Source organism: Mustela erminea, chromosome 16, assembly GCF_009829155.1.
Source record: "Mustela erminea isolate mMusErm1 chromosome 16, mMusErm1.Pri, whole genome shotgun sequence".
Lineage (NCBI taxonomy): Eukaryota > Metazoa > Chordata > Mammalia > Carnivora > Mustelidae > Mustela > Mustela erminea.
Window position 1 is genome coordinate 67,073,847 of NC_045629.1, and position 17,800 is coordinate 67,091,646.

At 38.9% G+C, this 17,800-nt stretch overlaps 1 protein-coding gene and 1 long non-coding RNA gene across 2 annotated transcripts in view; both read right to left on the reverse strand.

Moving 5' to 3' along the window:
* The window catches only part of LOC116575350, a 37,408-nt gene that overhangs the window by 18,646 nt on the left and 962 nt on the right, over window positions 1-17,800 (reverse strand). The gene's annotated exons all lie outside the window — the stretch shown is intronic.
* On the reverse strand, window positions 11,449-12,088 carry LOC116575349 (nucleoside diphosphate kinase B). The gene has a single exon (XM_032316667.1). It carries the CDS (start codon window positions 12,052-12,054, stop codon window positions 11,596-11,598), a length of 459 nt encoding a protein of 152 aa, XP_032172558.1. The 5' UTR covers window positions 12,055-12,088; the 3' UTR covers window positions 11,449-11,595.

The following is a 17,800-nucleotide window of genomic DNA, read 5'->3' on the forward strand; positions in this document are numbered from 1 at the left end:
ATGCTGTAACGACAGATGTATGTTCTTCTACATTTAACCAACCCATAGAATGTACAACATACAAAGCAAATGATATTTTGAACTACAGACTTGGGGTAATAATGAGGTGTCAAATGCTGGCAAAGACATGGAACAACATGAACTCTTATTCATTGTTGATGGAAATATGGAATGGTACAGTCACTTTGAAAGACATTTTGGAGTTTTCTTACAAATCCAAATATACTCTTATCATATAATCCAGCAATCAGACTCCTTGGTATTCACCCAAAGAAGTTCAAAACTTAGGTCTGTAGAAAAGCCTGCACATCGATGTTTATAGCAACTTTATTCAAAACTGCCAAAACCTGGATGTAAGCAATATATCCTTTAGTAGGTGATGGATAAATAAACTGTGGTACATCTGGACAATGGAATATTATGCAGGTCTGAAAATGAGCTACCAGGACAGGGAAAGACTCAAAGGAAACTTAACTGCAAGTTACTAGGTAAAAGAAGCCATTGAAAATCTTTACACATTGGGTGATTTCAATTAGTGCATGTATGTGCACACATACATGGAAAGACAAAACTAAGGAGATGGTAAAAAGATTAGTGGTTGCCAGGGTTAGGAAGGAGAGGAATAAATGGGCAGAGAACAGAGGATTTAGGGGTCAGCGAAACTACTCTGCATGATTCCATAATGATGGATACATGTTCTCACACATGTATTCAACCCCACAGAAAGTGCAACAGGAAGAGGGAATTGTATGATGAACTACAGACTTGGGCTGATAATGATAAGTCAGTGTAGGTTCATGGATGGCAACAATGTATCACTCTGACAAGGGAGGTAGGAGGAAGACTGCCCATGTGTCAGGGGCAGGAGGTATATGGAACATCTTTACCTTTCCTTCAGTTTTGCTGTGAGCCTCAAACTTCTCCAAAAAAAAAAATAAATAAATAATAATAATAATAATAATAATAAAGTCTCATCTTTAAGGAAAGACACACAAAACATAAACGTTAGTTATGTTGATATGCCTGCTGAAGTATGTGGGGGGGCATCCACTGCTATCTGCATGCAACTAATCTTGAAGTACACCAAGATGGATGAATAGACATGGATGGGTCTGTGACAGGTGTGCAAGAAGAGCACAATGCTGATTACCTACCCTGAGAGGTAGGTTAATAGATGTTCCCTGTAAAAACTCACCTTTCAATCTTTTTGAAAATATTTATAACCAATGTTGAGAAAAAAATCTAATTATGATGTAAAAAGGCAATAAACATAGGCATTCTCCTATTTTACTTCTATTTTGGGCATACTCCTATTTTACTTTTAGAAGCAAACACTTTAGAAGCAAAGTGTAATCTTTCAATAAAGCCCATGCATGTGTGTTTGTGCACATACATGCACTAAGAGTCTGAAAAATTCCATGTGTTAGTAAAACCAGCTAATATTGACTAGGTTCAAAAGATATCTTAATAGATCAGACTAAAATGTGTTCATCTCACCTATCCCCTGCCTTCTGTATGCCTGCTGAAGGAAGTCCCTATCTACATGGGGCAGAGGGCACATTTTGAAAATAACTCAGCAGAAGCTTAAATAAAAATATTTGATGTGCCAAAAAAGTTTACTGTTTTTCCTATTATAAATGTAACAAATACTAGCTATAGAAGAAAACAGATGATATGGGAAAACAGAAAAAAAATTTAAATACATTTTTTACACTTTTTTTCTATGCATAATTTTTATTATTTGCTTCACATAGTTAAACTTGCTTATTTTTAGTATTTATTTATTTCTTATTACAAGAACAATATATTGTCATTGTACTTTTTAGAGTACACAAAAAACACCAAGGACACAAAAACACTCTGTCTCCATGACTCCCATGCAACCATTTGTAAATTTTTTATGAAAAGCTGAACAAAGGTATAAAAATTAAATCATGCAAATCACACCTAAAAAATAATTGAGAATCTTCCCAACTTCAGGTGTTTTTTGGATCCAGCCAACCTAGAGTCAGGTACTCCTTCCTGAGAAATACATGTTTTTCCTCCTTGCTTTGTCCATGGTCCCACATCTCAGGGTTTTTCCAACCACAGGGAAGACATCATTTCCTCCCTATTGCCTGGAGCAATCCTCCTTTGGGCTGAATATCACCTCCCTTTAAAATAGCAGTTTAGGGGACGCTTGGGTGGCTCAAGCCTCTGCCTTTGGGTTAAGCCTCTGCCTTCGGCTCGGGTCATGATCTCAGGGTCCTGGGATCGAGCCCCACGTCGGGCTCTCTGCTCAGTGGAGAGCCTGCTTCCTTCTCTCTCTCTGCTTACCTCTCTGCCTGCTTGTGATCCCTCTCTCTCTGTGTCAAATATATAAATAAAGTCTTTTAAAAAATAACTTAGTAGGGGCGCCTGGGTGGCTCAGTGGTTTAAGCCTCTGTCTTCAGCTCGGGTCATGATCTCAGAGTCCTGGGATTAAGCCCCGCATCGTGCTCTCTGCTCAGCGGGGAGCCTACTTCCCCCTCTCTCTGCCTGCCTCTCTGCCTACTTGTGATCTCTCTCTATCAAATAAATAAATAAAAATCTTTAAAAATAAAAAATAAATAATAAATAAATAAAATAGTAGTTTAAGGGTGGCTCAGTGGGTAAAGTGTTTGACTCTTGATTTTGGCTCAGGCCAGGACATCAGAGTGATGAAATGGAACCTGGCATTGGACTCTGCACTAGGCATAGAGTATTTTAAGACTCCCTCTCTCTCTCCCTCCCCCATTGCCCTCCCCCACTGTCTCTCTGTCTCAAATAAATAAATAAATAGTAGTTAAATCCAACCTGGACCTGGATGGATAGATGGATGGATAGATAAATATAAACAGATAGATAGATAGAGAAAATAAAATAAAATAATAATATAATATAATATAATATAATATAATATAATATAATATAAATAGTAGTTAAATGTGATCTGGACCTGGATGGAGGCTCTTAGGGAACATTCTGGAGATTCAGTGGTTTCTCCTCTCACCTCTGCAGGTGTGCCAACCCCAAGCAGAGGGGAGGCACAATCTCAGATCTGATATGTAAAAGCTGGGAAATCTGGGCTTCAGCCTTCTCATCCTTACACTAGGAATAATGAGAGTAGACAGATGAAATTGTTACAAAGGTAAAATGAGTCAGTACAGCAATATTCTCAGGAGGGTGCCTGGCACATCGTAAATCCCGAATAAATGTTAGCTCTCAGACAGGGTTGTCCTTGACCTTCCAAGTGGATTTCTTCTTTTAACCATTGTCCTCATCTCCTTGCTATTTTTTAGTCATAATGTAAAATGAGATGCTATTTTGAGATTTCTTTGTGAAATGTAGGGGCTTGATCTTAGCATTTGTCTCTAGATTTTTCCCTGGAAAGAGGGACACCCTGACCCGGGGTGGTAGGGACCCACACAGGCCTGGGTCCTACTTTATCTTCGTAACTTTATCCATTAGGCCTTGCTGGCCTGCCTGACTAATCAATCCCATTGCTGCCTGCTCAGCCTGACTTTGCTTCCAGTAAACCAAATGTGCCCTCATCACGAACCCATCTTCAGCTTCCCCTGATAGAGCTCTCAAAGTGCTTTCTGGCTGCATCACTGATTTCTGGATGTTTCTTTTTATTTTTAAAATAGCAAATTTTACAGCAAATGTTTCATTTAATGATGAACTACTAGAAGTATGCTATCACTTTTTATGTAACCTTATGCTGCAGGTGTTAGCCAGCTCAACAAAAGAGTAAAAATAAATAAAATTATATGAATTAGAAAGATATAAAGTTCCAATTTTCAAATATAATATCATTACTGAAAACCCAAAGTAAACTATAAAATAATAACTCCTGAGAGTTGAGAGATATTGCTGAGTATGAGTTCAGTTGCATGAATATATACCAGTAGAAAATTTAGAGATACAAAAAAATAAATAAGCAGAGTACTATTTGTGCAATGATTGGTGGACCAAAGAAACAACAGAATTAAAGGCCCAGAATCAGACCGACACGTGCTATTTTTTAATAGATGTTCCCTCTTTTTCTTCTTCTTTTTTTAATATTTTATTTATTTATTTGACACAGAGAGTGATCACAAGTAGGCAGAGAGGCAGGCAGAGGGAGAGGAGGAAGCAGGCTCCCCGCCGAGCAGAGAACCTGATGTGGGGCTCGATCCCAGGACCCTGAGATCATGACCCAAGCCGAAGGCAGAGGCTTAACCCACTGAGCCACCCAAGTGCCCCCCTTTTTTTCTTATATGTCTTTTTTTCCCCCAGGTGGGCCGAAAAGTCATTAGAGATAATATTTATTTCTTCTAAAGCACCTAACACAGAAGGACTGGCTTTTTTGCAAATTTTATTTTTGTTGGGGTTTTTTTCATACCAAATTTATCTTTGACAGAATATATGAGGATGTATATACTGGTAAGTTTGGGACATAAGTGATGGAAGACATTTCCAAAAAAATTATAGTAAAGGGTAAAAAATGGAAGGAAACCCAAAAAACGTAAGTATCATAAATTGACCTACAGAGTAAATCTACCAGAGCTTTATTAAAAAAAAATTCTATTTATTTCTTTGAGAGTGATCAAAAGTGAGAGGGATCACAGAGGGAGAGGGAGAAACAGACTCACTGTTGAGCAAGGAGCCTGATGCGGGGCTCAATCCCAGGATCCTGAGATCAGGACCTGAGCCAAAGGCAGATGCCTAACCAACTGAGCCACCTAAGGGCCCTATTGCTAGGCTTTTTCATGCCTATTTCTCTTGCTGCCATGCTAAGTCTGTGCCACCAGCAGCTGGTATGTTCTCACATCCCTGATGTCACACTGCCTCCCTAGGCCTAAACATCATGTCCTATCTGGGAATGCTGCTCAAGAGATCTAATTGAGGGCATTTTGGAAAATAAAAAACTAGATAAAGAAAATAAGATGTCAATCATCCTATGTGTTTTTATTCTGCTTACGTATATCCTCACTGTCCTTATAAAACAATCATAGAAGCTATCACAATTTTACATTGTCCTGTGGGTTATCATGTGCTTATAAATGGTGTAAGTTATGTCCAATAGATTATTATACTTCCATCATTTCCCTCTTAGTCTATATGAAGATTCTTTCAGTCTTTCCTATTATACAGAATACCGTGATGCATGCACTCATCAAAATTTCAACATTTCCTCAACACACATTCTGAGAAATACAATGACCAGGGTCAAGGTCAAGTGTTTCTCTTCAGACACTTGATGAATATTGTTTTTTTCCAGACTGCCTTCAGAAAAAGCCCAAAGATTCTCCTAGCACGATATGCTGGTCACACTTTTCAGATTATTAAGTATTTTTTAATTTTTTCAAAGCTGATAGTTGAAAATTAGAAAATTATATGTACCCCTATATGCATATTTCTATATGCATAGAAAGCACATGCAATATGCTTATTGCAGCAGCATTTGCAGTAGCCAAGGTATGAAAGCAGCCCAAGTATCCATCAATAGGTGAATGGATAAAGAAGTGGTATTTGTGTATACATACATATATAATGGAATATTATTCAAATATTACTCATATATATAGAATATCACACACACATATATATAATGGAATATTACTCAGCCATAAAAAAGAATGAGATCTTGTCATTTGCAACATGGATGGGAAGATGAGTGAAACAGATGAAAGGATTAAAAAAGAAAATGAGAAAATTATTGTTTTTATTTGCATTGTTTGATAATGGTGGCAAATATATTCAAAAGGGTACTAGCCATATGCACATCTATGAATTACTTCTTCAGGTATTTTAGCTATTTTTTATAATAATGTAGGTATTTTTTCCAATATAGCAAAGATATTCTTTCCCTATGTTAGTCTGAATAAATATTTCCCACCATTACTTTTCATTTGCATCTACATTTCAGTTGTGTTTAGAATATTTTGCAACATAGAAAATATATAATTTACACACATACATACAAAATGCACCCATCAGAAATGTACAGATTGGTGAGCTTTGACCAATGCATAAATTTATGTAATCACCACCCTAATTAAGGCAGAGATTCATTCCATCTTCACAAAAGTTTTCTCAGCACCCTTTTGCAGGCAGTTCTTCTCTACCGCAGCCCTAGAAACCACCGGTTTGCTTTCTGTTGCTCTAGATTGATTTCACCTTTTCCAGAATTTCATATAAATGGAATCCTATAGAATGTGTGACCCTTTCTTTCTGTCTTCTTTGGCTCAGTTTATTGCTTTTAAGTTTCATCCATAATATCAATATTATCGGTAATTCATTCCTTTTTATTTGTATTTGTTACAAAGCACTCTACTTCAAAAGCTAAATTTTATTATTCTCTATTTCATAAAGAATCTGTTACATTCTTTTCCAAGATTTTGTTTTAAATTTTCTTGGCTTCCTACATAATATATATTTAAGACATGAGTCCTTCTTTTGAGTCTTCAGAATAATATGCATCTCCCCTTTCTATATATTTCTCATGTTCAAATTTTTTTTGTTTTTTGTTTTGCTTTGCTTCATTTTAATTAATTTTGAAAGAAGGAAAGATGTACCCAGCCATGCCAGTGAATCTCTGCGTGAATTACCCTTGGCTTCTCTCACTGCTCATTTGCTGTTAGTTCAATCTTACGTCCTGATTAATAGGTGAGGTGAAGAGGGAGGGTAAGGGGGGGGTAGTTTGATAGTTTTTATTTTGACCCCATTCCCAGTCATGAAGTCACCTGCTTTAACTCTGGTAACTTGAAACAGGATTGTGTCTAATGTCTAGTACCTGATTCTTTATCATTCTGCCTAAAATCCCCAGCACGTCATCAAACCAGATTCCCATTTCTGCATTGCCCCATTCCCTACCTAATTAACTTCCAAAATTTCTTTATTATGGAGACATAGCTCCCCAGATTCAATGTTTTATTGTTTTATATAAAAGGAAGATAAGGATGATATAAGTCTATGGGCTCGTGTCTAGTACACAAGTATGCAACAAAGGTTGCGGGAACACAGGAGTATGAAGAAAAACACTCTAACTCCAAAACATAGAACTGGAAATTAGAGGAGTAACTGCATAATTTCTTTTGTTCTTCCTGGTTGAAACAGGATTTGAATCCAGATCAGTTTGACTACAACATTCAAGCTCCCTACAGCAGACACTGCTTCTAGAAGCTGATCCATTTTTGTAAAAAAAGAACCCAAAATTTTCCATCTCATTTATACTACAAGTTAGACAAAAGAGAAAGACGTGTTCCTAGCCCTCAATGGTGCAAACGCCTACCTATAAAATAACACAACTTGCATGGTAAGTTCTAGAGTAGAGATAAGGTAAAGGAATACATTTCTTAACATGATTATTAGACGATCCGTTGTCATGATACAATAAACTCCTCTTGGTACAGTCCACTATAAAGAGTGGGTATTTGGAGGGTGCCTGGGGGCTCAGTGGGTTAAAGTCTCTGCCTTCGGCTCAGGTCATGATCTCAGGGTCCTGGGATCGAGCCCCGCATCGGGCTCTCTGCTCAGCGGAGAGTCTGTTTCCTCCTCTCTCTCTCTCTCTCTCTCTCTGCCTGCCTCTCTGCTTACTTGTGATCTCTGTCTGTCAAATAAATAAATAAAATCATAAAAAAAAAAGAGTGGGTATTTGGGGTAAATAAGAGCTGCAGCACATTAGGTGTGGTCTGCTTCATGCCGAGACAGCAGGAGGATCACTCCCTTTGGTCTGGACACTACAGCCCTGTTAATTCAGCCCCAGATCAAATTATCCTCTTGGCAGCCTCAACACACTGGTGACTCATGTTGGGCTGGCAGTCAGCTGAAATCGCTAATCCCTCTCACACGTGCAGCTGTTTAGCCATATCTCCCCCATCCTGGCCTGGTGGGTTGCTTCTCAGAGCCTTCTCAGAGCCTGAGTGCTACGTTCTCATATTCCCCATCTCATTTGCAAGGATGCACATTTCACACATGGCATAATCGTCATGACATAGGGATGAAACAAGCTTAAACTGCTATTCGTTTGCCCTGTAAGCTTGAAAGTCTGAGTCAGAAAAAGAAGCAAGAAATTAGGAAGAATGTCAGTGTCCCCCAACCTCGCATGTCTAGTAAATCAACATTTTCATCTGTCCTCCCCCGAATATAAAGATGATACAAATTCTCTGTCCCTGTATTTTCCCTGTAAAGGTCCCAGCTAAGAATCCTTGGGGAATTTATTTATTTATTTATTTATTTGACAGAGAGAGAGAGATCACAAGTAGGCAGAGAGAGAGAGGGAAGCAGAGCCGAGAGCCCTATGCAGGGCTTGATCCCAGGACCCTGAGATCGTGACCTGAGCTGAAGGCAGAGGCTTAACCCACTGAGCCACCCAGGCACCTCCCCCTGCCTTTGGGGAATTCTTAAACACAAGGCAGAGAGGTACTCTAGGCCCTCTAAGCTGGTCACCTACTCCAAATCAAATATGATTCTAAATGTCTGCGTGTCCCCCCGGGAAAGATGTCTTCTTTCTAAATAAATAGGCCATGCTAAGGGGGAACTCACCTTATCTGAGCATCTGCTATATTTATTCAGGTTTAAACCCTTTCTTTAAACATGCTATTTATTTCATTGTCATGACAACCTTGTAAGTTACACATGACTCTCCTTGTTTTATGGTGACAGAGCTAGAGGTTCACAGAGAATAAGGATATTATCCTTGTTTTAACTGAAAAAAAAAAAAAAAGGAGCCAGGGTATGACCATCAAAGTGTCTGGAATTAAGGCTTAGTCTATTCAACAAACCATATAGATATCCCTTGCCAGGGCATAGATAGCAGCCAACTCCAAGAGGGAGGGTCTAGGGTGGAAAAAATGAAAAGACACTCACTCAGAAGGGTAGATAAATGAGGTAGTATGCTTACTTTGGTCTTGGTTTCTACAGCAATGCCAAAGTCATAATAGACATTCAAGAAATCCTTGAAAATTAATAAATAGCCAGGAAATGGTCAGGTATTTTCAATTTTCTTATCAAACCAGTAACTTTCAATTAATCAGCAGAAATTTCTTAAGTTCTTACTGTATATTCAATACCTCCTGGGGTGTCATGAGTATATGATGATCTAAGACAATCTGATTTGAGTGAAACCCAATATACATGACCAATATTCTCCAATTTAATCAAGTAGCAAAAATCTGCATAATACTGATTGTTCATGCTACAAGTATTTAGAGATAGAGTGCTTGAAAGGATTTGGGGGAACATATCTACAGCTCACATGACATAGTGCTCACATGATGTGAGCCTAAAAGGATAGATAGAAAAATTAGTGCTTTTTAGGAAAGAAACACATTATTAGGAAGGGAGGCAGAGGTACAGAATGGGGAAAAGGAGAAACAGAGACATTGGAGTGACAGAAAAATGATTGTAAGTTAAGGCAATGTTAGTAGCTGTAACAAACAGAAATGTATCATGCATGGGAAAGTTTACTGGGAGTTTAGACCAGATCCAGAAGTGATACTCAACATATTAACACTCACATTCCATTGACAGGAACTCAAATATTCAATCACACCAAACTGCAAGGCAGAGTGGAGAGTGTTGTCTTTCTGTGTATACAGGAAGATGAGGAAGTGGTTTTGGTGAATAACTAGCCACTCTCTGCAATAGAAATGAACTAATTTGGAAAAAAAAAATCACATAGAGCTCAAGATAGAGACCTGATCTCTGTGCAATGGTACAATGGAGCTAAAACCCTTGATGAAATACTCATAAGGTTGGCTTTTAAGGGGGCAAAATGAATAAGGAATATAAAATTGCACTGAAAACTCAATGGATTTCCTGATTTGGGTTTGACTTCACCTCTTAGATGCCAAGAAATTGTTGTGCTGCTACCGTACATAAAGAAGATGGAGAATACAGCAATACCTTCAAGAATCAATGTAGTCCAAAGCAGTTTGGACTGGGGAAAATAGAAATAATCCTTTTAGGATTACTCCCCATGATTCCAAGAATTTGCCAGCTATATGTTAGGTACTAGTTAAATATTTGTTGGGTTGATGAATAGGGTCTTATTTTCTTAGTACCCAGAAAATGTATATCAAGGTCATATTTGGAAACGAGAATTCTGTGAGTGAAGATGTAAGACAGAACAGAGGATGAGAGAGAGGGAGAGGAAAAAAAAAAAAGAAGACAAAATATAGAAGGATCAGCGATTGTTACTTTACTTTATGACTGTGAGTTTTGTATACACATTATAATGTTTCATAATGATAACTAAATTAGGAGGGATATATTATTATATTCATTTTGTAGAAAAGGGAACAAAAGTCTATAAAAATTATGTCAGTTGGACAAGTTAGCACTGTCGATCATTGACAGAAGTAGACTGAATCTGAATCAGATTCCAAATCCATGCTTTGCCCCCGATCCTCACTACAGCTATTAATTAACAAGGTAAGGAAAAGACTGGAGAATTCATCTTTATTTAAAAAAAAAAAAAAAAGTCGTGGTGCGCCGGGGTGGCTCAGTCATTTAAGTGTCTGCCTTTGTCTTAGGTCGTGATCTCAGGGTCCTGGGATGGAGTCCTGCATCAGGCTCCATGCTCAGTGGGGAGCTGGCTTCTTCATCTCCCTCTACCACTCCCCCAGCTTGTGCTTTCCCTCTCAAAATAAAACCTTTTTTAAAAAATGTCTTATGCTACAGAGGAGAAAGTTAGAAAGGAAGAACTGTGTCTTGCCCAGGGTCAGGGAACTTTAATGGCAGAGCCAGGCCTAGAAAACTCAGATCCCCCAATTTATGGTCCCACTACAAAAGTTTCAACTAGGGAACTGCTTTTTAAAACAGCATGTAATGCTATAAAGTCATACTATCCTTGGCAATATACATCTAGAAATTTCCCTAAATTTATGCTTCCCACTGTGGGTTTTTGTGGCAGAATTATACCCCAAAGTAGAACTGAATCAGTAAGTAGTACCTAAACTATGTTTTACTGAGTGAGGTGAAATGGGCACTGAGTAAAAGGAATGGTCAGTTGTATAAGATCAGGATTCCTAATTGAGTTACAGAAGTGATCACCTGATATAGTGGAAAAGAACCCAAGTGGAGAGTTAAAAGATCTGACTCTTCAAACCTGAGTGACCCTGGCTACCTCTGTGACCCTAGCTCTCACATCCTCTATTTCAGTAGCTGGATATACTTCATCTCTTTCACAATAATCCCATAAGCTGAGTACCTAACATTTTCAAAAACCAAGGTTCAGAGACATTGTGTTGATGAACATCTATAGGTTAGAGATTAGGTTCCAGGGGTCTTGACTATCAGTTTTAAATAAAACATTGTGCCAGGAGTACCAAGTACAGTCGCCATCAGCATCACCTGAGACTATATTAGAAATGCCACTTATCAGCATCTCCCAGACTTCCTGAATCAGAATATTTGGAGCTGGGCCCTGGAATCTGTGTTTTTTTTTGTTGTTGTTTTTTGTTTTTTTTCCCGTTTCCAAAGGCTTTATTGGTAAGTAGGTTTTAGAAAAGAAAGATTGATTCTATTATTTCCAAGTCACTGGAATGAAGAGCTGTGTCCAGGGACACATCAAGTGGGGCCAAAGGGGACCGAGGCTTTGTCCGCCTTTTATTCATAGATCCAGTCAAAAGCACAAGACTTGTAATCCACCAGCTCTTCAGGCTTGAACCAGAGGCTGATTTCTTTCTCCGCACTTTTCACTGAATCACTGCCATGAATGATGTTCCTCCCAACTTGAATGCAGAAGTCCCCACGAATGGTGCCTGGCTTAGAATCCGCTGGGTTGGTCTCCCCAAGCATCATCCGCCCCGTCTTCACCACATTCAGTCCCTCCCAGACCATGGCCACAACCGGCCCGGAGTTCATGTACTTCACCAGCCCTGGGAAGAAGGGACGGTCCTTCAGGTCAATGTAGTGCTGCTTCAGGAGCTCCTGAGAGGCCTGCAGGAACTTCATGGCCACGAGGCGGAACCCCTTCTGCTCGAAGCGCTTGATGATCTCGCCCACCAGGCCGCGCTGCACGCCGTCCGGCTTGATGGCGATGAACGTGCGCTCCTGGTGGGCCATGGCCGGGAAGCAGGCTGCGCGGCAGGGCGGGAGACCTGGAATCTGTGTTTTAGCAAGCCTCCTATGTAGTTCTGATTTGAGAAGCATGGCATCACTGTGATTTGGCATGGACATCATCTCATGTTAAATGATATAGAGAAGGGAACCCAAGATATAAGTCAGATGGAAAGGTAAAGTTCAGGAAAAAGAGGCACTGAATCAAGAGTGAGAAGATGGGGGCACCTGGGTGGCTCAGTGGGTTAAGCCGCTGCCTTCAGCTAAGGTCATGATCTCAGGGTCCTGGGATCGAGTCCGCATCAGGCTCTCTGCTCAGCAAGGAGCCTGCTTCCTTCTCTCTCTCTCTCTGCCTGCCTCTCTGTCTACTTGTGATCTCTGTCTGTCAAATAAACAAAACAAAACAAAACAAAACAAAAGAGTGAGAAGATGGGATGATGATGCATGGAGTCCAGTAATTGCCTGGAATGCAACCCATTAGTTTTGGATTAATTTGAACTTTTTGTTTGGAAATAAGTATAAATTCTCAGGAAGTTGCAAGAATAGTACAGGGAAGTCCCATTAGCCCTTGGCCCAGTTTTCCCAATATTTATATTTTAGATAACTATAGAGAAATATGATTACCAGGAAGTTGATTTTGGTACAATGTGTGTGGTTAGTTCTATCTCATACTTATCACATGTGTAGAAACATGTAAACATCACTTACCACAAAGATCTTCTCAAGTTATACCCTCTTGCCATCCCATACACTTGTCAATCACTACTTTTGTCTCTGTTGCTATAATTTTACCATTTAAAGAATGTTATATAAATGTAATAACATAGCATATGACCTTTCATATGTGCTTTTTTTTTTCTCAGCATAATTCCTTAGATCGTTCCAGGTTGATATGTATATCAATTGGTTATTCTTTCAATGATGAATAATATGACTTAGCATGAATGTATCCGGTTTTTTTCATTTACCCATTGAAGGACATTTGTGTTGTTTCCAGTTTGGGGCTATTATGAATAAAGATGCTATGAACATTCATGTACCAGTTTTCACATAGACATAATTTTTCATTTCTTTGAAATAAATGTCCAAGAGTATGATTGTTTGGTTGAATAACAAGTATATATTTAGTTTTAGTTGTTGATTTTTAGGAAACTTCCAAATGATTTTCCAAAGTAACTCTGCAATTTTATGCTCTCAACAACTGTGTGTGAGATATCCAGTTTCTGTGCAGCCTCATGAACATTCGGTATTGTCACTATTTGATTGTAGTTCTTAAGAGTGTGTAGTGGTATCTCATAATGGTTTTAATGTCCTTAATGGCAAGTGATACTGAACAAATTTTTATGTGCTTGTCATATGAATATCATTTTTGATGAAATATATCTTTTCCTATTCATTTCTTTCACCCATTTCCTACATGGATTGTTTGCTTTCTTACTGTTGAGTATTGCACATTCTTTATATATGCTAAATACTAGTCCTTCGTTAGATATGAAATTCACAAATAATTTCTCCCTCTCTGTAGTTTGTCTTGTCATTCTCTTAATAGGGCATTTCTCAAAGCAAAACTTTTACTTTTGATGAAACCCAATTTACCAATTTAATTTTTAAGAATGGTGATTTTTAGTCAGACCTAAAAAACTCTTTATCAAGCCATAGGTCCCAAAGACTTTTTATCCTATGTCATTTTATAAAAGCCTTAGGGTTTTATATTTTACATTTAAATCTATGATCCATTTGAACTTGATTATTTTTTTAAACTTTTTACTATGTATGAACTTTGAACATACAGATGAACAGAAATATAAACTCTGTAAACCTATCATCTAGATCTGACATCATGTTATATAAAGGAAGGCAGGCAACAGAGCAATTGTCTTAACTGAAATTTACTTAAAAGACCAAACAGTCACATGCAATGAATGGAAACTGAATAGATCATAGTTTGAATAGAGCAACAATGAAATCCATTTTGAGATAATTCGGGAAAGCTGAACATGTATTCATGTTCATGTAGGATGGTATTAGATAATATTGATACAATTATAGTAAGTTGTATTGGGTATAATAATAATCTTGTCATTAAACAAGAAAATGTTCTTACCTTTCAGAAATACATACTAGGGTTTAGAAATACGTACTAGGATATGTAGTGGTAAACTATCAAGATGTCTGATATTTCTTTTTACAATTTCAGCAAGAAAATCATGAAGTAAGTATGGAAAAATATTATCAGCTGTTCATTGGTTCCCTAAAGGAACTGGAACAGCTGTTCTAACATCTTAGTCTTTGAAATATGGGACAAAGGTAAATTATGAAGCAGAACTTGGGACAGACTTGATTGAAAAAGAGAACATTGGGGTAATAGTGAAAATTTAACCAATTTAGGGGCACCTAGGTGGCTCAGTGGGTTAAAGCCTCTGCCTTTGGCTCAGGTCATGATCCCGGGGTCCTGGAATCGAGCCCCGCGTCAGGCTCTCTGCTCAGCGGGGAGCCTGCTTCCACCTCTCTCTCTCTCTGCCTGCCTCTCAGCCTACTTGTGATCTCTGTATGTCAAATAAATAAATAAAATTTAAAAAAAAAAAGAAAATTTAACTAACTAAATTCAATCTAATGAATATTTACTATGGAATTGAGCATTTGTTTTCTACAAAGTACTGTTCAGCATTTTGGATGATTTGAAGGTTGATAACACAGTCTCTCCTATCTAGAAAACAAAAGGTTCTTCAAAAAGTTACAGGAAGTGTTATAGGAAGGATGAGGAAAAGTCTTCCAGGTAGAGGAAGTGGAGAAGTCAAGGAGCGAAGACATCCAGACAAAGACATCACCTTAAGTAAATACATTCATGGGGTGCCTGGGTGGCTCAGTCTGTTGTATATCTGACTCTTAGTTTCTGCTCAAGTCATGATCTCAGAGTCATGAGATTGAGTCCTACATTGGCCTCCCCACTCAGGAGGCAGTCTGCTTGAGATTCTATTCTTCACTCTCTCTCAAAAAAAAATAAATAAATCTTTTAAAAAATGCATGCATTCCTTCATTCATTCACTGAATTCTTATTAAACACTGAGGATGCAAGGTAAATAAATCAGGCAAAATCAATATGAATAATAAAATCCTGCATACTATCTAGCCCAGGGAAGACTGCTCTTCTATCTTAAATCAAGTTCATCTTTATTCTTAGAATGACCTATGTATTCTTTTCCTAAGGCTGCTCTAACAAAGTAGCACAAGCTGGCCCCTTAGAACAAGAGAAATGTATTCTCTCAGTTCTGAAGGTTGGAAGTCTGAAATCAAGGTGATGACAAGACCATGCTCTCTCTAATGGCAGGGGGAAAGAATGCTTCTTGCCTCCTTCTAGCTTCTCATGGTTGCTGATCCTACTTAGTAGCTTTTTGGTTTGTAGCCTGTAATCTCTGCCTCTGTTGTCACATGGCCATCTTCTCCCTATGTCCCTCTTCTCTTCTTATAAGTCTACCAGTTCTACTGAACCAAGGACTCAATCTACTCCAGAATGGCATTATCTTAATTTCATTACATCTACAATGGTCCTATTTCCAAATAACCTCATATTCTGGAATACTGAGGGTTAAGATTTCACTATAGCTTGGGGGGGGGCACAATTAAACCCATAAGAAAACTGATTCTAAAAATCAATTACTTCCATAAAATGTGTGCCTTGGGTTTAGCCAACTTAGAAATATGACAGCTTTGCCTCAGGAACAATTTCCTTTTTCCTTTTTTTTTAAGATTTTATTTATTTCTTAGAGAGAGAGCACAAGTTAGGGGAATTCAAAGGGATAGGGAGGAGCAGGGTGCCCCCTGAGCAGGGAGTCCCATGCAGGGCTCAATCCCAGGATCCTGGGATCATGACCTGAGCCCAAGGCAGACATTTACCTGACTGAGCCACCCAGGTGCCCCAAGAAACAATTTTCTCAACCTACATTGGACTACCCAGTCTCTGAGATAAGGTTGATAGTATTTAGTCCCTATCTTTCTGTGACCAATAAGTTCTTGTCCTAATTCACATTATTTAATCATGAAAACATATTTTTAGGGTGTTAATGATGAATCCATCTTATATTGCACAAACATTAAGTTAAAGCTTTAAAGAGCAATCTTTCAGAATTTCATTTAACAATGGATTTATACATCTGTTTAGTGCGAAGTTACCACCACACATAGGTTTCTTGGCAACTGAGCTATTTTTGCCTACAGAGAACTAAAGAGGAGCTGAAGAGTATTTAAAACAACAGATTCCCAACTGTCGGGAATTATGAGTCTGTGTCCTTGTTTAATATCTTTCTGGACAGCTGCCTCCTGCTCTAATGGCTCTGGAGCTCTGCTTTCCACTGACAAGACACTTTCTTTTTTTTTTTTTTTTTTTTTTTACTTATTTGTCAGAGAAAGCGAGAGTGAGCACAGGCAGAGAGAGAGGCAGGCAAAGTCAGAGGGAGAAGCAGGTTCCCTGCAGAGCAAGGAGCCCGATGTGGGACTTGATCCCAGAACAAAAGGATCATGACCTGAGCCGAAGGCAGCCGGTTAACCAACTGAGCCACCCAGGCGTCCCGACAAGACACTTTCTGAATGGCCCGTGGCAGGGCTGGCGGAAGCCATCAGGCAGCATAAACTTTACATCGACAAGATGCTCAATAAACATTTGTCACGTGACAGAATGCTGTGAAGTCAGGGATGTTGCTTGCCTTGGGAATGCTGTAAGGTTTATTTCAGTTAGTTTCTACCTACAGTGACTGATGTGCACTACAGCAGCATGGCACCATGGTCAAGGATGAACTGTGGCCCAAAGTTCATGGGTGTGGGTGAGGTTTCGCAGCAGGATTCATAACCTCTTTCATGCCCGAATGTCTTAATTGGTGAAATTGTAAAATAAGATCCACCCAACAAATCTGTGGTCACGGTCACCTAGGAGAGAGCCTGATTTGGGGAAGGAGGGCAGAGAAATTCTTGCTTTGATTCTTTTCCTTTCCTTCATCTTTCCCATCCTTTTGAAGTAACCCAGGGAAAGTGGGAGTCCTTTTTTTGGGGGGGGGTGGATTTTATTTTAAGACAGTAGGGCTTTCTTTCTAAAGAGGTGGAAGCTTCATTCCCTTTCCTCCCATTCAAGGGAATAAGGGACTCTACTGTCCTGGATTCTTGTCCTCAAGAAGGTGACACGTGGTTGAGGAGGACCGATATACATTTTCTCAAACTTCGCCATTGTTAGCATTGTCACATTCCCATAACCGTCATGCTGCCATCATCATTATCAATAATCATTAGCATTTATAAAGTGTCTACTATGGTCCAGACACTGCGCTACAACCTGTTTATACAGGGCTCATTTCGTATCACCAGAACCCTTTGACTTAGGTCCTGGTCCTTTCCAGCAAAGTTGGAGAAACAATGCAGCATAGCAAGTAGGCACTGGGTCACCAGAGCTGAACTTGCTAGGTTTAAAGCCCTGTCCCTTGTGTGTAAACCTGCCTCCCAAGGAGCCCTATTTAATCACACAGTGCCCTGTTATTCTCAATAAACCAGGGTGACAATGATGATAAGAGCACCTGCATTGTAGGAATATTATGAAGATGACATAAGTTGGAAGCATATCGTGCTTTGAACATAGTTCACAGGGTAAGAATTCAGCCAATGCTTGCTATTCTCATCTCTCTCTTTTAGAAGGAGGAACAGACTCGACTAGACAGAGCTGATGCCATTTTTAAATAGTGGCACTGAAATCTGACCACGGGCAATGTGA

Coding starts and splice junctions, on each gene's coding strand:
- LOC116575349 (XM_032316667.1), bottom strand. CDS start 12,054: ATGGCCCACCAGGAGCGCACGTTCATCGCCATCAAGCCGGACGGCGTG.